Raw genomic sequence first — 24,530 nt, forward strand, 5'->3', positions numbered from 1 at the left:
CATACACATTTCTGTACGATTGACTGGTAAGGACAACAATGCCACTAAGCATAATAGATCTACTGTATCCGCTTCGATGCACAGTTAGTATGAAGAAGTATTCCCCTTAACCAAAAGAGGAGAAAATCCTTTTACAGACTATGCTCATCACACAGCTCACCTTTAAATGGCCCATTCCAGTGAGGGTAAAGGATAGCCAGACATCTCAGTCTCTGACAGTGAACATGGTGAGGAACTTACTGGGTAAGATGGCATCATGTATTCATTTGATTCCAAATGCAGGATTACACATGAGACCTGATTCAGGAATGGCTGAATAGTCCATGGTCTCAAGCAATTTGAAGGATCTAGAACATATGAAAGGCTGACATCTCAAATCTCAAGCCCATCCAAGGGCAATGCTCAGTGGATGAATTGGTCAGGCATATTTGCTTACGCTTTTCCACCTCTCCCACTAATTCCATTACTGGTAAAGAAGATGAGACTAACCTCCATCACCTTGATTCTCATAGCCCCCACAAGGGCGCGTCAATATTGGTACTGAACACTTCTGGGTCTATCTGTGGTACCTCATCACTACCTATCAAACAGATCCGATCTCTTGACCCAAAACAGAGGTCAAATCAGACACCCCAATCCCAGAACACTCAATATTGCGATATGGATCCTGAAGTCATAGAGTTTGCTTACCTTAAACTTTCATCTGAATGCATGGATATTTAAAAGGAGGCACGCAAACCCACAACTAGACAATGTTATGCTGCCAAATTGAAATGTTTTGTGTACTATTGCCAACCCCAAAACATATACACACTTAAAGCTTCAGTACAGGGTATTGTATGCTATTTGTTACACTTACAAAAAGCAAACTTGGCTTACTCCTCTATTAGACTTCATTTGGCAGCTGTAGGAGCTTATTTTCAAAACAGACAACATGTTTCACTGTTTAAAATGTGTGTTACTAAAACATTTATGGAAGGACTCGAGTAATTCCACCTAGTTCCTCCACCTCCTGCATGGAACTTAAGCATTATACTCACAACACTTAGGTGCCAACCATTTGAACCCATGCATTCTTGTTCTCTCCAATTCTTGTCATAAAAGTTTGCTTTAAGAAGAGTTAGTGAAATTCAAGCTTTCACTTTGGAAGAACCGTTCTTTCAAATTCATAAAGGAAAACTAATTCTCAAAACAAATCCAAAATCCCTACCTAAGGTAGTTTCACCTTTTCATATCAACCAGTCTTTGGTTTGCCAATATTCTTTCCACTGCCAGACTCAGTTTCTGAAAGATTCTACACACTCTGGATGTTAAGAGCTCTCATGTACTATATAGTCAGAACAAAATACTTTAGAAAGTCAAAACAACTTTTTGCCGCATTTGCAGAACCTTACAAGGGTAATCCTGTTTCAAAAAATGGATTAGCTAGATGGATAGTCAAATGTATTCAAATGTATTCATACTTCATATATTAAAGCCAAAAGACAGTTATCAGTAGCTCCTAAAGTTCATTCCACAAGAAATAAGGGAGCTTCAGTGGCATTCCTAGGCAATATACCAATAGCAGACATATGTAAAGCTGCTGCATGGTCTACACCACACACATTTACTAAACACTATTATGTAGATGTGTTAGCTCGCCAACAAGCAAATGTTGGACAGGGAGTACGTAGAACATTATTTCAAGCTGCTCCAACTCCTGCAGGCTGACCACGGCTTATTTTGGAGGGGACTGCTTTGCAGTCTATGGAAAGCATGTGTATCTACAGCTACACATGCAATCAAATGGAAAATGTTACGTCCCAGCAGACATCTGTTTGTGGCATGTGGTGCTGTAGATTTTCATGCACCCTCCCTCCTCCCTGGGAGCCTGGGAGCCTGTAGCCGTGGTAGTACCACATATTGTAAATATGTATATAGACTGCAAGAACATTTCATTTTTTTAAATATCCATCTATGTACACATGTACACACTTTATACTTCACCTGCCTGCGGTAAAAAAATCTAACAAAGGACTCAGGCCCTCATTCCGACCCTGGCGGTCCAAGACCGCCAGGGCCGCGGGCAACGGAAGCACCGCCAATAGGCTGGCGGTGCTTCATTGCCCATTCTTTACCGCCGCGGTCAGAAAAGGGGATCCGGCGGTTTCCCGCCGGATTTCCCATGGCTGGGCTGAACCTCCATGGAGGCGCTGCAAGCAGCGCCGCCATGGGGATTCCGACCCCCTTCCCGCCAGCCTGTTTCTGGCGGTTTTTACCGCCAGGAACAGGATGGCGGGAACGGGTGTCGTGGGGCCCCTGGGGGCCCCTGCACTGCCCATGCCACTGGCATGGGCATTGCAGGGGCCCCCTAACAGGGCCCCAGCATGATTTTCACTGTCTGCATAGCAGACAGTGAAAATCTCGACGGGTGCTACTGCACCCGTCGCACACCTGCAACACTGCCGGCTCCATTCGGAGCCAGCTTCTGTGTTGCAGGCCCTTTCCCGCTGGGCCGGCGGGCGCTCCCTTGGCGGGCGCCCGCCAGCCCAGCGGGAAAGTCAGAATGGCCCCCGCGGTCTTTTGACCGCGGGGCGGCCATTTGGCGGTTCCCGCCTGGCGGGCGGCGACCGCCGCCCGCCTGGGTCAGAATGACCCCCTCAGTCTTGTGACTCAAAAACCTTCTTTGAAGAAAAACAACTTGTAACTCTCCGAGCCGAACACTCAATGGTGGAATTAAGGAAAGCACACAAATCCAAAGCACTACATGCCACGAACAGATGTCTACTTGGGTAAGTAACATTTTCCTTACAATCCTTGCTGCCTTTTGGTTAGGTCAGCCAGGCACTAGTATTCAAATATTCTGAGAGCTATCCCCATAAATTGTCTGACTTTCCTCTGCGTAACAGACAATATACTATCCTCATCAGTACTGGGAACATAATCCAACAATAATGAAACTGACACCTCAGTTACATGCACGCTTTTGTCTTTTCGAAGCCCCAAAATTGTGGCGCCATAAGTCAGGTGAGTAAATATTATTGCAGTAGAAGTTAGAACTAAGGATTGGACAGTCCAGATAGTATGTTCCTAACTTAAACTGTATGAAGCCCACGGTGTTGCTTAAACAGAAACTGCCTTCTCTTTCAAAAAAGAGGAATACATCAACTCAGCACGTAAAATACCAACATAATAACAGACACCTGGTCAAAGCTGATACAGGTCAGCAAGAATTTGCCATAGCTTTGTGTAAGGAAATGCCTCCTTGTCATGTTTACCCACTGACTATTTGCCTTTTGCTGATGCCAAGTTATGATTAAAAGTGTGCTGGGACCCTGCTATCCAGGCCCCAGCACCAGTGTTCTTTCCCTAAACTGTACCTTTGCTTCCACAATTGGCACAGCCCAGGCACTGAGATAAGTCCCTTGTAAATGGTACCCCTGGCACTAAGGGTTCTGATGCCAGGGAAGGTCTCTAAGGGCTGCAGCATGTCTTATGCCACCCTGGGGACCCCTCACTCAGCACATGCACACTGCTTGCCAGCTTGTGTGTGCTGGTGGGGAGAAAATGACTAAGTCGACATGGCACTCCCCTCAGAGTGCCATGCCAACCTCACACTGCCTGTGGCATAGGTAAGTCACCCCTCTAGCAGGCCTTACAGCCCTAAGGCAGGGTGCACTATACCACAGGGGAGGGCATATGTGCATGAGGACTATGCCCCCACAGTGTCTAAGCAAAACCTTAGACATTGTAAGTGCAGGGTAGCCATAAGAGTATATGGTCTGGGAGTTTGGCAAACAGGAACTCCACCGTTCCATAATGGCTACACTGAAATCTGGGAAGTTTGGTATCAAACTACTCAGCACAATAAATGCACACTGATGCCAGTGTGGAATTTATTGTAAAATACACCCAGAGGGCATCTTAGCAATGCCCCCTGAATACCAATCAGACTTCCTGTGTGGGGCTGACCAGTTTCTTCCAGCTTGCTACAACCAGACGAGTTGCTGGCCACATGGGGGAGAGTGCCTTTGTCACTCATTGGCCAGGAACAAAGCCTGTACTGGCTGAAGGTGCTTCTCACCTCCCCCTGCAGGAACTGTAACACCTGGCTGTGAGCCTCAAAGGCTCGCCACCTTTGTTACAGTGCCACAGGGCATCCCAGCTAGTGGAGATGGCTGCTCCTCCGGCCACTGCCCCCACTTTTTGGTGGCAAGGCTGGAGGAGATCATTAGAAAAACAAGGAGTCACCCACCAGTCAGGACAGCCCCTGAAGTGCCCTGAGCTGATGTGACCCCTGCCTTTAGAAATCCTCCATCTTAGTTTTAGTCAAGGTACTGAAAAGTGTCACTGCATGATGCAATGTGAAACAAGGTTTCAAACTAGCCAAACTGCTATTAACTTGTCTTTACGAATGGTTGAGGAGAGAAGCACTGACAATGATGCTCCTAGACTCAGTGGTGAATGGCAACCAGCAAATTAGTATGTAGATGACATAGTGCCACTCATCAGCTTGCAAAGTTCACTGCCTGTATAGCAGGATGGCAGCATGTCAGCTACTTGCAGATCTATCTCTTCAAAGCGAAGATGTTGGCATTGGACAATACAAAGTGTAGGAAGTTGGCTCTGTATATACTATCTCAAAGTGAGAGATAGTGTGCACAGAGTCCAAGGGTCCCCCTTAGAGGTAAGATAGTGGCAAAAAGAGATAATTCTAATGCTCTATTTTGTGGTAGTGTGGTCGAGCAGTAGGCTTATCAGAGGGTAGTGTTAAGCATGTGTTGTACACACACAGGCAATAAATGAGGAACACACACTCAGACTGATTCCAGGCCAATAGGTTTTCATATAGAAAAATAAATTTTCTTAGTTTATTTTAAGAACCACAGGTTCAAGATTTACAACTAATACTTTAAATGAAGGGTATTTCACTCAGGTATTCTAGGAACTTTGAATAATCATAATAGCATGTACAGTTTTGACAAAAATGGCAATAAGCTATTTTAAAAGTGGACACAGTGCAAAAATCAACAGTTCCTGGGGGAGGTAAGTAAATGTTAAGTTCACAGGTAAGTAAAACACTTACAGGGTTCAAAGTTGGATCCATGGTAGCCCACCATTGGGGGGTTCAAGGCAACCCCCAAGTTACCACACCAGCAGCTCAAGGCCGGTCAGGTGCAGAGGTCAAAGTGGTGCCCAAAACACATAGGCGTCAATGGAAACAGGGGTGCCCCGGTTCCAGTCTGCCAGCAGGTAAGTACCCGCGTCCTCGGAGGGCAGACCAGGGGGGTTTTGTAGGGCACCGGGGGGGGGGGGACACAAGCAGGCACAGAAAGTTCACCCTCAGCTGCACAGGGACGGCCGGGAGCATTGGGTTTCTGATAGGAATCAATAGGGAGACCCAGGGGTGTCGTCAACGATGCAGGCAGGCAGAAGGGGGAGGGGCTCCTCGGGGTAGCCAGCACCTCGGCTAGGTAGAGGGTCGCTCCTGCACTGGAGTTAGGTTCCTTCAGATCCTGGGGCCTGCGGGTGCAGTGCTGGTTCCAGGCGTAGGGTTCCTTGTTACAGGCAGTCACGGTCAGGGGGAGCCTCTGGATTTCCTCTGCAGGCGTCGCTGTGGTGGTTCAGGGGGGTCAACTCTGGCTACCCACGGGCTCGCAGTCGCCGGGGTGTCCTCCCTGTAGTGTTAGTTTTCCGCAGGTCGAGCCGGGGGCATCAGGTGCAGAGTGAAAAGTCTCACGCTTCTGGTGGGAAGCGTGTGGTCTTTGAAAGTTGCTTCTTTGTTGAGAAAGTTGCAGTTTCTTGAACAGGGCCGCTGTTCTCAGGAGCTTCTTGGTCCTTTAGATGCAGGGTGGTCCTCTGAGGCTTCAGAGGTCGCTGGACCCTGTTGGATGTGTCGCTGTTGCAGTTTTTCTTCCAAGTAGGGAGACAGGCCGGTGGGGCTGGGGCCAAATCAGTTGTCGTCTCCGTCTTCACTGCAGGGCTTCAGGTCAGCAGTCCTTCTTCTTTAGGTTGCAGGAATCTATCATCCTCGGTTCTGGAAGCCCCTAAATACTGAATTTAGGGGTGTGTTTAGGTCTGGGAGGGCAGTAGCCAATGGCTACTGTCGTGGAGGGTGGCTACACTCTCTTTGTGCCTCCTCCCTGTGGGGAGGGGGGCACATCCCTAATCCTATTGGGGGAATCCTCCTTCTACAAGATGGAGTATTTCTAAAAGGAAGAGTCACCTCAGCTCAGGACACCTTAGGAGGACTCCTTGTTTTTCTCATTATCTCCTCCAGCCTTGCCGCCAAAAGTGGGGGCAGTGGCCGGAGGGGCGGGCATCTCCACTAGCTGGGATGCCCTGTGGTGCTGCAACAAAAGGGGTGAGCCTTTGAGGCTCACCACCAGGTGTTACAGTTCCTGCAGGGGGAGGTGAGAAGCACCTCCACCCAGTACAGGCTTTGTTCCTGGCCACAGAGTGACAAAGGCACTCTCCCCATGTGGCCAGCAACATGTCTGGTGTGTGGCAGGCTGGCAAAAACTAGTCGGCCCACACTGGAAGTCGGGTATGTTTTCAGGGGGCATCTCTAAGATGCCCTCTGAGTGTATTTTACAATAAAATGTACACTGGCATCAGTGTGCATTTATTGTGTTGAGAAGTTTGATACCAAACTTCCCAGTTTTCAGTGTAGGTATTGTGGTGCTGTGAAGTTTGTGTTTGACAGACTCCCAGACCATATACTCTTATGGCTACCCTGCACTTACAATGTCTAAGGTTTTGCTTAGACACTGTAGGGGCATAGTGCTCATGCACATATGCCCTCACCTGCGGTATAGTGCACCCTGCCTTAGGGCTGTAAGGCCTGCTAGTGGGGTGACTTACCTATGCCACAGGCAGTGTGAGGTTGGCATGGCACTCTGAGGGGAGTGCCATGTCGACTTGGTCATTTTCTCGCCACCAGCACACACAAGCTGGCAAGCAGTGTGTATGTGCTGAGTGAGGGGTCCCCAGGGTGGCATAAGACATGCTGCAGCCCTTAGAGACCTTCCCTGGCATCAGGGTCCTAGGTACCAGTTACAAGGGACTTACCTGGGTGCCAGGGTTGTGCCAGTTGTGGAGACAAAGGTACAGTTTAGGGAAAGAACACTGGTGCTGGGGCCTGGTTAGCAAGGTCCCAGCAGACTTTCAAATCAAAACTTGGCATCAGCAAAGGCAAAAAATCAGGGGGCAACCATGCCAAGGAGGCATTTCCTTACAAAATGAAAATGCATATTTGTAAAATTATAATTCTGAAGTGCTTCATAAGCTCTCACATCCGCAAAGATGTTCTATTGTTTCTTAATGTAATTAAGCTCTTAAAGGATGGAGAACAAGAGTTACAAGATAATACCATTTACTTATGTTTTTCCACATTGGCTATTCTTGTTCCCTTGTAGGCCCCCTACTGGAGGTAACACTAATGATGGAAGCACAAAATCTTTAAAAGGGAAGATCATAGAAATACATTCTTATTTTATTTATGATGTAAAGACTTGCCATCTTGTTAATTTAGCAGTATAGCTATGTGGCATATTTGTAATACAGACTGGCAGCCTATTCCTTATTAATGAGATAGATTCATTGACTGTTTTTTATTATTACATTTAGCTCCAAGATTATCCCCTAAAACGCACAGGCCACGTTCTCCACGACAGAGCAGTATTGGAAGTTCTCCCTCTGGACCCAATGTTTCTTCACCTCAAGCTGGTACCGTTATAACTGAACCTGTGTCCTTGCCAGTCTCCGAAGCACCTCCCACGTCGGCAAGCCCAGCATGTAACCGAGCAGTTACCCCATCCTGTGAAGGTATGCAGTTCAAATAGTGTTTACAAAAGTATGGGATGCATTAATGTTGCCTTTGGCAGTACTTGCATGGTAGGCCTTAATAACAAGCATGGATTTTCTGTTGTTGACTTGGTTATTTATTTGTAGTACATCAAATTTGGGAACATTAATTAATTTTCTTAACAGACATTCTTTCAGTCAATATGTTGCTGTTCTTCCGTGTCCCTAACTTTAATGTTGCTATGTCTGACAATTACATGGTATCAGTATACTCAGATTCATCTGGCTTTTTTGTCCGAATGAAATGTAGTCATGCATGTAGACCAGGATTTGCTTGTCTTTCCAGTCGTATATCTAATGCTAGTGTGTCAGGATTAAGAGTCCTGGTTACAGGATCAGGCTTTTAAAGAGCAGATCGTGGACATATAGACACTTTCTGATCCACCCCGGTGACTCCATCAGAATATTTTTAAATAACAAAAGAAGACTTCTTTATCTCTTTAGTATCTACATCTATCTTGTCAAACCATAGTGTCCATCACCTTTTTTGCCAGAGTGGGAAACCATTCAGTTTACTGTGTTTTTAACTTGGTTTGTTTCTAGGAAAATCTGAAAATGTATTTCTTAATAGTTGAATATCAAAATTAAAAGTATATTTCCTCACATAAAATTTGTACTTTTTCACTCCTCTTTGGTTGTATTTTACTTACTGCAGATGTTTAGCTATTTACTTTGCATAACCTCTTGCTCGAGGGTTGCAATTCACAGAAACTTGTTCCTTTAGTTAATTTCACAATACCTCCATTAATGCTTTTTTAATTGATGCCTCTCTTTGACTATGATGTAGTGTTTATAGGTCGAGCGCGCAAGCACTCTGACGTATTGTAATTTATCTGTGGGCTTTTAACCACAGCCATTGCACGCCCATCAGTATCACTTGTTCATGGGCTTGCCTTTCAATAATCCTTTCTCATTGGTAAATGCTATACGTTTGTCCCTTCTTGGGGCAGTTTTGTTATCGCCTCAGGGATAATTGCATGGTTGCCGATACGTTTGACAGCAAGCAAACTTATTTTTATTTTTGTGTCTCTCCTTCACGCTTATGACAGCCGTGGCATTTTGAATTGGCTTGCTTATGTCAACTGTTTTTCTTTTCATTTTCAATTTATGTGGCAAGAAAAGTCTAGTTCAAAATTTGCAACGCTAATAGCTCTAATTCGAGCAAACCAGAGACCTGTTGAATTGCAAATGCTTGTTTCCTACAGTGACTTCTCAGTTTTTCTCAGTGCCAGAATATCTTTTCCCACAGCTCAACCATCCTTATTGGTTACTTTCTTAAATAGATTAATTGTGTTTTCATTTTCTGCTTAGTTAAAATTCATTTAAGTTTTGCTTAAAGTTTGATAAAACAAAATATAATCTTTTTCTCATCAGGTGTCTATTTTCAACCAAGAACGAGCATCGGCAAAGCCAATAGGTTTCGCCTATGTGAGATCTCTTGGCTTTGTCAATGCTTTTCTAGACATGTTACAGAGCAGTGTGTGGACTGCTGTGCAATATAGCTTCAAGAAAAAAAGGATATGACATGGGAAGTGATGAACGCTTCATAGATGTGTTATTTTATTTAATTTTTAATCCAAGCGTGAGGGGGCAAGGGAGCTGCAACAGTGGACAGTGGGAGAGGTAAATATTTGACCAGTCACATACCATCTGCCGGTTTTCTGCACGTAGTTGATAAATTAATAAGATCAGAGCTCCCTCAGGTTCTCTTCTGTCACTAGTGAGGAAGTCAAGCACTGTAACATCATCCTGAGGCCGTTTTTTGATGCAAAGGTCACTAATATGACGATAGGTTGAAACAATCTTAATTTGTAGAAGTATTCTAAAAAAACAGTTGATGGCTTTTGCTGGACTTCAATGCGTTGTGGCATTTTGCAGGCTCGGCCAACGCTTCCACATTTATTCCTCCCTTTGCCTGAAGCAGAGATGACTGTGCTACGCAGCTAGCGAGGAAAGGGCAGCTCAGGATATGAGTGCTTTTAGAAAGAAACATGTTAAAGATGTTTGTGCCCTTAAACAACAAATCCCTTATCTATACCTCGGATTGATGAAAATCTGAGCCATTCAATGGGTATTTGAGTTTACAACCATATTTTTGCAACAGCTGGTATATTACTTTATAGTGTTTTTATTAAGCACTTTTTCACCTCCAAAGGAGTGGTTTGCCATTATGTTATTACTTTTGGAAGGAAAAAAACATCCTATAATAGTCCAGTGCTATTGAAAAGTAGCAGGTTTCCCTTGTTCATGAAGAAGTGGTGGGGAAGGTCCTCTTTTCAATTTCTAGAAACTGAAATATTTCCCTTAAGAATGCCTGGAAGTGCTTCTAAACATTTAATCTCAAAGGGCACAAAACTCTACTTAATAGGTAGGAAACTACAATTACTAGCAGTGCCTATTAGTTGGAATGGCAGCAAACTTGTATCACTGTTTAAGAGGAGAGAGCGACTCCAGTGAGAGCTGGATGCCTTTCCCCTGAACAGAGACCTTCCTGTCATCTGTGCTGTGGTATGCTTTGCTCTACAATTGAACATGCATCTTATACAGCCCAAGATGATTGGGTACTGACGTGATGCTGAACAAAAACCTCCACCCACTCCCTGCTGGAGGCAGGCTGAGCAAAGCAAACGTCACACCAAACTGGTAAAGCGAGTGACCGAGACACGATGCAAAGTTAGACTAAAAGAATCTGCGCTTTTGCCAATGTAACCCATTGATGATGCAACCCTTTTCCCCCCAAAAAGAGTGACTCTTGTGAGGGGCAGATGCGGGAGTGTCAGCTTTTCAAATTTGATTTAATTAAAGCCGAAATGACAAGATGAGATTCAAGCTTACAAATAGAGAAATCATGGAGCTCACAAGCACTCTTGAAATGCATGCAGCCAGGGGGACTTTAGGTAAAGGACGGAGGACAAACAAAACAAGCACAGTGCAAGTGCTGTGCAGGTGAAACATAATGATAAAAGAATTCCCACAAAAGTGTATAAAAAGGCGTACTTGGGCCTTGGGGCACTGGTAAGAGAAACTCATGAAAAACGAACAGGAAATAGTATGCTTAGTATGCAACAACCAATAGAAATTGAGGAAACGTTACAAGCACGCAAATGAAAAGTAAAGGCAGGATGTAAGCCCCTATTAAGATTTCTATTAAATACAATAGATTTCACAAGCGGAAGTGCTGTGCAGCCAAAACCTGAAACATCGAAATAATCAATAAAAAACCAGCTCAGAAAATGAATACAAAGTTCATAGCTTTAAAATTTTCGAAACAGATTTTTCAACCCATTTCAAAATATTTCCCATAATTAATCCTTTGTACAATAATTCAGACTGGTCCTGACACACGAAAATCTTGAAGCCCGAAGCTGCGTAGCTCATTTTCTAAACATTCAGCAAGAGTTCTCAAAAGTAAGAACATGCCCTACATTTGCAGTAGCCTTATCTGCAATTCTGTGAAGCCTTAATTTTGTTCTGTGCTATTAGCGTTAAGGAAGGTATCTGGTTTTCCATCTTAGATAAGAGATGCATCTGATTTTTTTACATAGGATTTTTTATATAGGCTGGGTGGATGATATGTTATTGATTTCATTGGATATCACTTGGGAACATATTGCAATGCTTTTGACCATGATTGAATGTTGCTTGAATAGTAATATTTTCATGTTCAATAATGACATTTTTGTGCAACGACTGGGAACTCCGATGGGCACCTGCTTTGCCCCCATCTATGCTAATTTGCATATGGGCTGGTGGGAGGAACAGTTGATTAGGGGTCCTCAATATGAAAGTTGGTCTGCGAATATTGCGCTGTGGGTTCGTTTTGTTGAAGCGCTCTATTATATGGAAAGGAAATTGGGCCTCAGCTGAGGTACTCATCAGAAATAATGAAAATGATCTAAATTTGAGATTTATGTACAAGATACCGAACAAGAAATTTAATTTTTGGATGTGTGTGAGAATACTACTCTGTTTAGAAAATCCACTGCAGGAAATATCACTCTGCCTGTGGATAGTTTCCATCCTGCCCCTTTTAAAAGAAGCATTCCGTTTGGTGAATTATACATGGGCAGATGGGTATGCAGTACAGAACAATATTGAGAGGATTGAGAAAGAAATAACCATGCATTTTAAAGAGAGAGAAATGGTGTGTAGGAGGGAGGAAGCCTTTTTTTTGGGTAAGGAAACTACACACAATGTAGGGAAGCAAGCAGGGGAGGAACATAGATTTATTATATCGTACAGCTGTCAACATCAAAGAGTCGGGGCAGCCCTGAAAAGATATTGGTATTTACTACGCAGTGACCCTGTAAACGGGCTGAAAGCTAAGAAGGGATTTGTGAGATGTGCTAATTGTAAGGCGTGCAGACGGGGGATAACATAACGCAATACGATACCAAATGTAGGTACAATATAAGAATCAAAGAGAGGATAACTTGCAAAACCTGCTTTGCTGTTTATATGTTGACATCTCCCTGTGAGAAGAAATATGTAGAGAGCACTACTCTTCCTCTACATTTAAGAGGAATTTAAAAAACAAAAACAAAAAAATATGGTGGCTCCTCATATCCAGTAAACTTTAGTGGGTTGATTCATATACCAAAATCCACCAGAGACAGAGAACTAATAGTGCGCAGAGCAGATGCTAACTCAATTTTGGATATGGTTGGTATATAAGCAAATGGATTGAACACGGATAAGGAGTTATATGTGTCTTAATGATCCTGGAACTTTTAGTAAGCTACTTTGTTCCCATAGTTTGCAGTCTTGTTTTTAAATTGAAGGTTTTTAGGCCTCACTATTGATTTTTTTTATTTTTTTTGTCTTGTAGGGAAGAGGTCAAGGAACATCTCCCACTTGGGATTAATGAATCAGTGACGCAAAGTTCCATTGAGAATAATATGAACTGTGTGAGGGTGTTTAGTAAATGGACTCAAATTGTTTATGTGGACGTCTAGGCACCAGGGCTAATTTTGTTTTTGTGTTTGTTTGTTTTTTTAGAGATGGGGAGCGACCCATTAGGCAAGGGTCGCTCCCCTGGGGGGAAAATTGTATTTAGACCATTTCTGCCCGATTTTAGGTCAATCTGCCCCCAAGGGGGCAGAAACAACTAGGCACCGGGGATCTTTTTTTTTCTTCTTTTTTTTTTTTTGCACCAATGTCACACAAAGGGAGCGACCCTGTAGGCAAGGGTCGCTCCCCAGGGGGGGTGGGGAGGGGGTCAAATTTATTTTAGGCTATTTCTGCCCCCCCTGGGGCCGGCTGAGCTAGAGGCCAAAATCCACAGGTAGGCACTTTGCAAAAAAACACCTCTGTTTTCTGTGAAAAAATATGATTTGTCCACGTTGCATTTTGGGCCATTTCCTTTCGTGGGTGCTAGGCCTACCCACACAAGTGAGGTACCATTTTTATTGGGAGACCTAGAACGCTGGGTGGAAGGAAATTTGTGGCTCCTCTCAGATTCCAGAACTTTCTGTCACCGAAATGAGAGGATAAAGTGTTTTTTGGCCAAATTGTGAGGTTTGCAAAGGATTCTGGGTAACAGAACCTTGTCAGAGCAACACAAGTCACCCCATCTTGGATTCCCCTAGGTGTCTAGTTTTCAGAAATGCACTGGTTTGCTAGGTTTCCCTAGGTGCCGGCTGAGCTAGAGGCCAAAATCCACAGGTAGGCACTTTGTAAAAAAAAAAAAAGAAAAAGAAAAAAAAACTCTGTTTTCTGTGAAAAAAATGTGATGTGTCCACGTTGTGTTTGAGCCATTTCCTTTCGTGGGCGCTAGGCCTACCCACACAATTGAGGTACCGTTTTTATCGGGAGACTTGGGGGAACACAGAATAGCAAAACAAGTGTTATTGCCCCTTGTCTTTCTCACATTTTTTCCTTCCAAATGTAAGGCAGTGTGTAAAAAATACATCTATTTGAGAAATGCCCTGTAATTCACATGCTAGTATGGGCACCCCGGAATTCAGAGATGTGCAAATAACCACTGCTTCTCAACACCTTATCTTGTGGCCATTTTGTAAATACAAAGGTTTTCTTGATACCTATTTTTCACTTTTTATATTTCAGCAAATGAATTGCTGTATACCCGGTATAGAATAAAAACCCATTGCAAGGTGCAGCTCATTTATTGGCTCTGGGTACCTAGAGTTCTTGATGAACCTACAAGCCCTATATATCCCCGCAACCAGACAAGTCCAGCTGACGTACCGGTATATTGCTTTAAAAAATCTGACATCGCAGGAAAAAGTTAGAGTAAAACGTGGAGAAAAATGGATGTTTTTTTTACCTCAATTTCAATATGTTTTTATTTCAGCTGTTATTTTCTGTAGGAAACCCTTGTAGGATGTACACAAATGGCCCCTTGCTGAATTCTGAATTTTGTCTACTTATCAGAAATGCTTAGCTTTCTGGGTTCCAGCATTGGTTTCTCACCCATTTTGGTCACTAACTGGAAGGAGGCTGAAAGCACAAAAAATAGTAAAAATGGGGTATGTCCCAGTAAAATGTCAAAGTTGTATTGAAAATGTGGGTTTTCCAATTCAAGTCTGCCTGTTGCTGAAAGCTGGGAAGATGGTGATCTTGCCACCGCAAACCCTTTGTTGATGCCATTTTCAGGGAAAAAAACCACGTGCTGCCTTCTGCAGCCCTTTTTTCCCATTTAAATTTTTTTAAAAAAATTGTCACTGTATTTTGACTAATTTCTTGGTCTCCTTCAGGTGAACCCACAAAGTCTGGGTACTTCTAGAATCCCTAGGATGTTGGAAAAAAAGGACGCAAATTTGGCGTGGGTAGCTTATGTGAACAAAACGTTATGAGGGCCTAAGCGCGAACTGCCCCAAATAGCCAGGAAAAGGCTCGGCACAGGAGGGGGAAAAGGCCTGGCAGCGAAGGGGTTAAGGGAAACATGAAAATATATAAGCACTGGCATAGCCAACCGATCCGACATTGGTTGTCAGTGTTTTGGTTTTGTCAGTACATGTCTTGTTTTGGCATGCTTTTTGTAAAACTTTGTTGTGGGAGCTGTCAAGCCCTCACCGTTGTAGCAAACATTGACAAAAAGCAAAAACGTTTTTTGGTCTTAAAAAGCACACATTGCCACAGTAGTTTCTGATAGATACAACTACCTGTGGATTCCTCACCTAAAGAATTTTCCCTATGCACCAGCATCCGACGGAAATTTTCTTCTAGCTCTGCACTTCGACGATGATGTCACAATTGCCCGACTCCCACGCGATGCCGTATGACGTCATCCATGCAATAAGAGGTCCTCGTCGACGTGCAGACATCAGTTCCCTTTTTTCCGTGCCTTTGAGTAACAGTTTTTTCTTCGAGGCTACCAGGGAGCTACTGTTTCACTTCGTGTGTTACAATGTCTCAGCCACGGAAGTTGGGTTTTAACCCCTGTGGGGAATGCAGCAGCCGAATGTTGGTCACAGACCCACACGAAACTTGTTTGTGGTGTCTGAGCTCTGACCAGGAGGTCGAAGTGTGCGGTTCATGCCAGCGCACGAATCCGAAGGCTCTCAAGGAGCGGGAGGCCAAGTTATTCTTGGCAAGATCGAAGAAGAAGTAGAGACATCAACTTCGTAGGTCTTCTTCCAAGATGCCAAAATCGCTCCAGCGTCATCGAGACTCCCGACGCTGGATGATTCATGATGCCGATCAAGTTAGGACCTGTCCCGCCTGAGGTTGCTGTCAGCTCGACACCGAACGACATGGGAAGTTAGTCCGACTGTAACACCTCCGCCTCGGACAACTCCTACTTCTCCGGCGTCTCTGCTGTCGGTCTTCGAAGTCGATCCTCACCAGGATCTGGCGGTCTCACCGGCGCAGATAGAGATGCCCGAACCGACGCCAGCGTCGCCTCAGGCGATATCCGGCGTTCCCAGAGCCAGGCACAGACCCTGCCACATTTCTTAATGCAATGTTTAACATCTTCGCCACCATGGCTCCGGGAGGTGGTCACTCAGGACCTTCGGGTCCTTTGGCTTATTGACATGGTTGTTCCGGCTCCGTACAGGCCGACACCCTTCATGCCTTGCCTTCCTACGGGAAGTGCTGGTTCGGGCCAGTAACAATGGCGTCGCTTAGAGGGCCTGTAACGCCGACGACATCTGCTGCCCCGGCGCCGATGAGTTTGCCGCAACTTCCATCGACATTGAAGAAGCCTACGGCGCCGATGGATACGGCGTCGGATGAATCCGAGGGTCGACACCGTCCAATGTCTTCGGCGTCGGCAGACGCTTTATCGATGCCAAGGATAGAATTCAGGCTCCGCTCCAGGAGATTGGCTCTGAGGCTGCTTGAGGAGCAGGAGTATGAGAAGCAGCTCTCGGAAGAGGGTGAGATTGTGGAGCCCCTGGGATACCTGCAGGGTTTGGATACTGCTAGTGGTTTGGACACTTCCCCGGAGTGGGACTTGGCATCTCCGGGGGGAGTACACCGAAGAGGCTGCCTCTTTCCATTCGGTGGTCAGGAAGGCGGCGGATTTTCTTGACCTTCCTCTTCCAGCTACGGAAGTAAAGGCTAACATTCTTACGGAGGTTTTGCACCGTTCTTCAGCAGTGGGAGAGACGCTTCTTCCTTTTAATGAGGCGCTCATAGACCCAGTAATGGAGGTGTGGAAGAAGGCTGTGACTTCTACAGCAGTAAATAGGTCTGTGGCGAGGCGGTATCGGGTGGCTCCTGGAGATCCAGCATTCTTGTCCAGACATCCGACTCCAGAGAGTTTGGTGTTGCAGGCTTCATGCTTCTCCCGCTCTGCTCCAGGATCTTTTTCAGGGGTTCCTGCGGACTTGGAATCCAAGACAATGGACAAATCTGCTAAAAAGGCATTCTCTTCATGCAGCATGGCCCTTAAGTCAACGAATGCTACCTGTATCCTGGGCTGGTACATCTGTGCTCTGCTCTGATGGACGAGGCCAAGACACACTCTAGATTACCTCAGGAGGTTCTTAACCTTTTGGCTGATGCTCAGGCAGCGGCGACCCAGGTTATCCAATCTGGGCTTGACACATCGGACTCTGTGGCCAGGGCTATGGACACGTTCATAGTGACAAGACGGCATGCCTGGCTACAGTCTTCAGGATTCTCTCCCGATGTGCTGACAACCCTACTCGATTGGCCCTTTGATGGGGATAAACTGTTTGGGACAAATGCTGACTCTGCCTTGGAGCGGTTCAAAGAGAGTAGGGCCACAGCAAGATCCTTGGGCTTGCAAGCTTCCACCTCTACTTCCTTGAGATCGTTTAGGAGGTTTAGGGGGTTTGAGCGTGGCTCTTCCTTTCGAGGGAGATTCCAGGCAGCAGGACAGCAACCTGCTACTGCTCACCCCTATAGATCATTTAGGGGAAGGGGTAGGGTTCGTACCAGAGGGGCCGTCCAGCAGCACTCTGCCTCTTCCTCCGGGGGGTGCAGCAGGGAAAGCAGCGTTAGTCCTCCATTATTCCCTTTGCATGCATCTCCTGTAGGGGGGAGACTGTCTCAGTTTCTCCACATGTGGGAGTCAATAACATCAGACTCCTGGGTCACCGATATTGTGGGGAAAGGTTATACTCTTCCCTTTCGGGAGTTCCCCCTCTCATCCCTCCCCGCCCATCCTTCAGTTGGGAACACCATCTTCTTTTACTACAAGAGGAAGTTCTAGTCTTTTTGTCGAAAGGTGCAGTAGAGTTGGTTCCAGAGCAGGAGAGGGGTCAGGGCTGTTATTCAAGATATCTCCTGATCCCCAAAAAGGATGGTCGGTTGAGGCCAATCCTGGACCTGAGGATTTTGAATTGGTTCGTCAAGCAGGAAAAGTTCAAAATGCTGACCCTAGCACAGGTTCTTTTGGCTTTGAACGAAGGGGATTGAATGGTGTCTGTCGACTTGCAGGATGCTTACTTTCATATCCCGATCCTCAAGTCGCGCAGGAAGTATCTCCAGCTTGGTGTGGGGTTGCAACACTATCAGTTTGCGGTCCTTCCGTTTGGTCTTACTTCGGCAACTTGAGTCTTCACGAAGGTGATGGCGGTGGTTGTGGCAGAGCTCAGAAGGAGGGGGATAGCAGTATTCCCTTATCTGGACGGTTGGTTGATCAAAGCCAAGTCTCCGGAGCTCCTGTGGCATCACCTGCAGTCGACAACCCAGTTGTTCGATCTGGGGTTTTCGGTGAACGTGCCCAAATCTCACCTAGAACCCTCTCAACACCTCCTGTTCATAGGGGCAGTACTGGACACAACGTTGAATTGGGCCTTTCCTCCGCTGCAGCGGATTCAGGACATTCAGGCGCTGATTCCAATGTTCCAGAATGGGGCGGTCGTTCCAGTCCTCAAGGTCTTTCGTCTGTTCGCTTCTTGCATTCTGCTGTTCACTCATGCACGCAGGCACATGAGGGCTCTTCAGTGGTGCCTCCGCAGGCAGTGGTTTCAGCACAAGGGGGATCTCGAGGAATCGATAAGGATCTTCAGAGACGCTGCAGCGGATCTTAAATGGTGGGCTGCGTTGGCAACCTTTCTCAAGGAAAGTCGTTCTCGCTGCCACCTCCAGTGGCCACAGTGATAACGGATGCCTCCACTCTAGGATGGGGAGCTCATCTGGGGGACCTGGAGGTCAAAGGCCACTGGTCTCCAGTGAAACAGAGGTTTCACATCAATCTGTTGGAATTTCAGGCGATACGTCTGGCTCTCAAGGTCGGCTCAAGTCCTGACGGACAACACTACCGCAATGTGGAATATAACCAAGCATGAGAGAAATCTACAGCTCTGGTCCTGGGCTCAGGACCATCTGATTTGCTTGGTAGCAAACCATTTGGCCGGAGTTTTGAACGTGTGTACGGACAGTCTCAATCAGCGCATTTCGACCAATCACGAGTGGCGTCTTCATCCAGACCTGGTCCTTTACATCTTCCAGGTGTGGGGGTACACACACGTAGACCTGTTGGCCACTCCGGAGAACGCGCACTGCCCGTCATTCTACACTCTTCAGTATCCGGTGCAAGGAGCTTTGGGGGATGCGTTTCAGATGTCCTGGAAGGGTCAGTTGCTTTACGCGTTTCCCCCCATATCCTTGATTCCTCGGGTCCTGAGGAAGATTCGCAAAGACCGGGCCCAAGTCATCTTAATAGCTCTGGGTTGACCAAGAAGGGTGTGGTATTCAGACCTTCTCCAACTCTCTCTGTGCCCTCCGCTCCGTCTCCCTCACAGAGCAGGCCTCCTCTCGCACTCGCAGGTTCTACACCCCCACCTCCAGAGCCTGCACCTACATGCCTGGAGATTTAACGGGGCAATATGAGTACTTTTTCTCTCCCACCTGAGGTGGTGGACGTTATATTATAGGCCAGGCGACACTCCACCAAATCAATCTATGCAAGCAGGTGGGCTAAATTTGTAACTTGGTTTGGAGAGAATCAAATTGATCGCTTACGTGCCCACTTATCTGACATTTTGTCGTTTGGGTTATCCTTAGCGCAGAGGGGTTGTGCAGTTGCCACTGTTAAGGGTTATTTGTCCACGCTGTCAGCCTTTCTGTGCCTTCCAGACCAACCCTTCTTGTTTAAGTCCCCAATTGTTTTGAGGTTCATTAGGGGTTCTCATTAACAAGTTTCCGCCCACTCCTTTCCTTATGCCGCAGTGGGATTTGAACTTAGTGTTAGCGTTTCTGATGGGTTCACCGTTTGAACCGATGCATTCATGTCCCTTGAGGTTTTTAGTTTTAAAACTGTTTTTCTAGTTGCCATTACATCCATTAGAAGGGTGAGTGAGCTCCAGGCTCCTAGTGTGGAACCCCCATATATTTCCTTTTTTAGGGACAAGGAGGTGTTAAGGACCAAGGCGACTTTCTTACCGAAGGTTGTTACACCCTTTCATTTAGGACAGTCCATCACACTTTCTTCCTTCTATCCTCCACCTCATCCATCAAAGGAGGAAGAGAGGCTACACCGACTTGACCCAAGAAGAGCATTGAGCTTCTTTGTCGACAGGATGAGAGAGTTCAGACAGGACGATCAGCTCTTCGTCTGTTACATGGGGAAGAGGAAAGGCAAAGCTGTCCACAAGAGAACGCTTTCCAGGTGGGCCGTTCTTTGCTTTCAAATTGTGTTATTCTCTAGCAAAAAAGGAACCTCCTGTGAGGTTAAGAGCCCATTCCAACAGGGCTAAGGCGGCCTCCTCGGCCTTAGCTAGAGGTGTTCTAGTGATTGACATCTGCAAGGCTGCAACTTGGGCATCGCTCCACACATTTGCTAACCATTATTGTTTGGATTCTGAAGTCAGGAGGGATGAACAAAACTAGTTTGTGTGCCAATATGCTCACATGGAATAGCAGAATGCCATCACTCACAGTAAAGCTAGTTGATAGAGAAATAGAATTTTATTAATAAAATATCTGATAGAGACTTCTAGTTGCAGATTCCTTACCTTCGAATTTTCCCCCAGGCGTTGGACTGGATCCGGAGATTTTTCTTCGAGCAATACCCTTGCGCGTCGGTAGGTGGCATCGGTTGACTCTGCAGGCGTCGTAGCATTCGTGGTCACCGTGATGATGTTGAGAGTAGTACATAGACACTGCCCTCGCGCAGTGATGTCAGTTCTTTTCTTTCTGCGCCACACGCTGATCCGAAGAGAGCTACTGTAAGGAAATGCCTCCTTGGCATGGTTACCCCCTGACTTTTTGCCTTTGCTGATGCCAAGTTATGATTTGAAAGTGTGCTGAGGCCTGCTAATCAGGCCCCAGCACCAGTGTTCTTTCCCTAACCTGTACATTTGTTCCACAATTGGCACACCCTGGCATCCCTTGTAACTGGTACCAAGGGCCCTGATGCCAGGGAAGGCCTCTAAGGGCTGCAGCATGTCTTATGCCACCCTGGGGACCCCTCACTCAGCACAGACACACTGCTTGCCAGCTTCTGTGTGCTAGTGGGGATAAAAAGACTAAGTCGACATGGCACTCCCCTGCGTCTGGGTCGACTCCGCGCTTCCCTGAGTTTCCCGGAGCGACCAACGCCCAACTAAAGCAGTTTTACGAGGCCATACACCTCATCTTTGGGCAGGCCTAAGGGGTTCGGCTGAGGGGCCTTCTGGTTCCGCGCCGGCGGCTTCGGCCCCTGCCACCGAGGATCCGCACTAACGCCGGTCACACCTTCGAGACCTTCACTGGCGTCGGGTCTATTATCGACGCTCCTGACGTCAGTAGTGTCCACTATCGACACTGACCCCAATTCTTATCCCCGACGACTCTGAGTCAGAGCGGTGTCGGCCAACACCGCCATCGGCTTCGGTGGGGCCTATTCCCCCAAGGTCGGATTCGGACCCTTTTTCCTATGGCTACCAATACGGGAGGAATTGGAGGGGTCCCTGGACCCTTATGAATACCAGGATGACCCTGCTATGGACTGGGCACAGGATTTGGGCGAAGCCAGTGATCTGGATACTTCTCCTGACGCTGGCATGCTGTCTCCTCCTACCGTGGCTACGGCGGAGGGAACGACTTACAGTATGGTGGTCAGTAGGGCAGCTGAAGTCCCTGGACTTGAGCTACCTACTGTGGAAGTCAGGTCTAACCTCCTGATGGAGGTGCTTCAGCCTGGGGCTTCTACTTCAGAATCCCTTTTGTCTTTTAATGAGGCCCTCAGCGATATCCTTTTGGGTACATGGTCCAAACCCAAGACCGGGGCTCCTGTGAGCAGGACTATCGCACGCCGCCATTGGCCCGCTCTGAACGACCCAAAATTCCTATCCTAACATCCCACACCTGAGAGTCTTGTTATCCAGGCTTCCTCTTCTTCAGGCGCGTTCCCTTCCGCACCCCCGGATAGGGAAATCCAAAAGGCTGAAACAATTTGGCAAGAAGTTTTCTTCCTCCAGCCTCGCACTGCGGTCTGTGAACACCGCATGCCTTTTGGGCCGTTATACCCACTCCCTGTGGGATACGGTTGCGCATGTCCTGACGCAGATACCGGAGGATGCCCGTGCCATGGTCTCCCAAGCAGTGAAAGATGGGAGAGACTCCACAAAGTTCTATCTGTTGTGGGCTAGATACGACCGACTCTCTGGGCAGATTGGTTGCAACGACAGTGGCCTTATGGCGCCACGCCTGGTTACACACGTCTGGCTTCTCGGAGGCTGTCCAACTGTCACTCATGGACATGTCCTTTGATGGCACCTGTCTCTTCGAAGACAAAACGGACTCGGTCCCTTGGTCTTGCCTCCGCCACTCGCCCACCACAGTCTGCTTTTCGTCCCTTTCGTGGACACGGAAGGGGCGCCCTATTGCGTCCTTAACCCAGCCACTGTGCCATGCATGCTGGTCAGCCTATGCGTGGCCGAGGACGTGGAATCCCACGTGGCCATGGGACAGGGAACCAGAAGGTCTGTCCAGTCCACCTCAACCCCTGCTGCAGTCTCCAAACCCTCCTAGTCCGTCCCCTCACTCTCACCCAGTTTGTGCCAGGATCCGCCATCACCTGCCCCACTGGGAACATATCACGACGGACGGGTGGGTTTTGCAGATTATTCAGAAGGGCTACTCCCTTGCTTTAGAATCTGCACCACCACACATGCCACCATCCTTCCATCATCTTCTGGAGGATCATTTGGTGCTTCTCCACCAGGAAGTCGCGGCTCTCTTGGCCAAGGGAGCTATAGAAAAGGTCCCTGTGCCAGAAGTAGGTTGTGGTTGTTATTCCCGCTGCTTTCTGATTCCAAAGGAGGACAAGGGCTTACGTCCTATCCTAGAGCTTCAGGACCTGAACTACTTCCTCAAGAAGGAGAAATTCAAAATGCTCTCCCTGGCTCAGGTTCTGTCTGCCTTAGACCCAGGAGACTGGATGGTAGCGTTGGACTTGCCGGATACTTATTTCCACATTCGTGGTAGGTCACGAGCATTTTCAGTTTACCTTGCTCCCCTTCGGCCTTAGCAGCGCCCCTCAGGTTTTCACAAAAGTGATGTCTGTGGTTGCAGCTCATCTTCGCAGGTTAGGGGTCTCAGTCTTCCCCTACTTCGACGACTGGCTGTTGAAGGCGCCTTCGCCCCAGACAGTCGTTTCCCGCCTTCAGACTACAGCGAACCTCCTGCACGAGCTGGGGTTCACTATAAACGTACCAAAGTCACACCTGACTCCCTCTCAGACGCTCCCTTTCATCGGAGCTGTTCTGGATAAAGTGCATTTTCGGGCTTATCCTCCTGACAAGCGAGTCCAAGACATTCAGGCTATGATTCCGTTCTTTCAGCCTCGGTCTTGGGTTTCGGATAGACTGACTCTGAGGCTGCTTGGCCTCATGACCTCCTGCATCCTGCTAGTAACACATGCCAGGTGGCATATGCGGGCTCTGCAGTGGGACCTGAAGTTCCAGTGGGCGCAGCATCAGGGAAATCTCTCCGACATTGTCCAGATCTCGGAGGGGACTGTGAAAGACATGCAGTGGTGGCTTTCGAATCCAAATTGGGTCCACGGCAGATCCCTCTCCCTTCCCCAACCGGATCTCTCTATATGGGTTGGGGCAGCCACATGGGAGAAGCGGAGATCAGAGGCCTCTGGTCTCCCGCAGAGTCGGGGCTCCACATAAATATGCTGGAGCTCCGGGTGATCAGGCTTGCGTTGAAAACATTCCTTCCCTCTCTCAAAGGGAAAGTGGTGCAGGCGTTCACAGACAACACTACCGCCATGTGGTACTCCCAATAAACAAGGTGGGTTAGGGTCCTGGACCCTTTGTCAGGAGGCACTACGCCTCTGGACATGGCTGGAACATCAGGGCATTACCCTGATGGTTCAACATCTGACAGGCTCTCTCAGCGCCACAGCAGACTAACTCAGCTGCTGAAGCACAGTCGATCACGAATGGCGTCTCCATCCAGAAGTGGCGCAAGGTCTCTTTTGCCAAATGGGGAGAGCCTTGGTTAGATCTGTTCACCTCTGCAGAGAACGTGCAATGTCAGCTGTTTTTCGCATTGAAGTTTCCAAGGCGGCACTCGCTCGGAGATGCTTTTTGTCTCGAGTGGAACTCCGGGCTCCTTTGCACCTTCCCACCTATCCCTCTTCTGCCTAGAGTTCTGTAGAAAATCAGGAGACCGGGCCCAAGTCATCTTGGTAGCTGCGGACTGGCTCAAAGAGTGTGGTGTCCAGAGCTGTTGAGCATGTCCATCGATCCTCCACTCAGACTGCCTCTTCTGGCGGATCTTCTGTCGCAGGAGCAGGGGACAGTCCTCCATCCGAGCCTGTCCCACCTTCATGCGTGGAGATTGAGCGGCAACAGTTGACGGCATTTTCCCTTCCACCCGAAGTCTGCAATGTTACCTTGGCAGCCAGGTGTCCATCAACTAAAAATGTATACGCCTGTCATTGGAATAAATTTGTGGCATGGTGTACCGACAAATCTGTTGTTCCCCTTTCTGCCCGTCTGTCAGACGTTCTTCTGGTCATTCCTTTAGCCCAGCAGGGCTCTGCTTTGGGCACCCTTAAAGGGTATTTGTCTGCCATTTCCACCTTTCTTAGGCTATCTGATCAGCCCTCACTCTTTAAATCTCCTATTGTGAGTAGGTTCTTAAAAGGGCTCACCCACTTATTTCCTCCCGCTCCATTTATCATGCCTCAGTGGGATCTTAATCTTGTACTTAATTATTTGATGTGTACCCTCAATGCATAATTGTCCCTTGCGGCTCCTCACATTCAAAACTGTCTTTCTGGTCGCTCTCACCTCTACTTGCAGGGT

At 47.3% G+C, this 24,530-nt stretch overlaps 1 protein-coding gene across 11 annotated transcripts in view; it reads left to right on the plus strand.

Moving 5' to 3' along the window:
- Positions 1–24,530, plus strand: part of ATXN2 (ataxin 2) — a 1,121,476-nt gene that overhangs the window by 394,986 nt on the left and 701,960 nt on the right. For all 11 annotated transcript variants that reach the window (XM_069214846.1, XM_069214840.1, XM_069214837.1 and 8 more), the window contains one exon: positions 7,609–7,806. In XM_069214846.1, coding sequence (XP_069070947.1) covers positions 7,609–7,806 — 198 coding nt within the window. The remainder of the gene's footprint in view (positions 1–7,608; positions 7,807–24,530) is intronic.

This window comes from Pleurodeles waltl, chromosome 11 (assembly GCF_031143425.1).
Source record: "Pleurodeles waltl isolate 20211129_DDA chromosome 11, aPleWal1.hap1.20221129, whole genome shotgun sequence".
NCBI classification, from domain to species: domain Eukaryota; kingdom Metazoa; phylum Chordata; class Amphibia; order Caudata; family Salamandridae; genus Pleurodeles; species Pleurodeles waltl.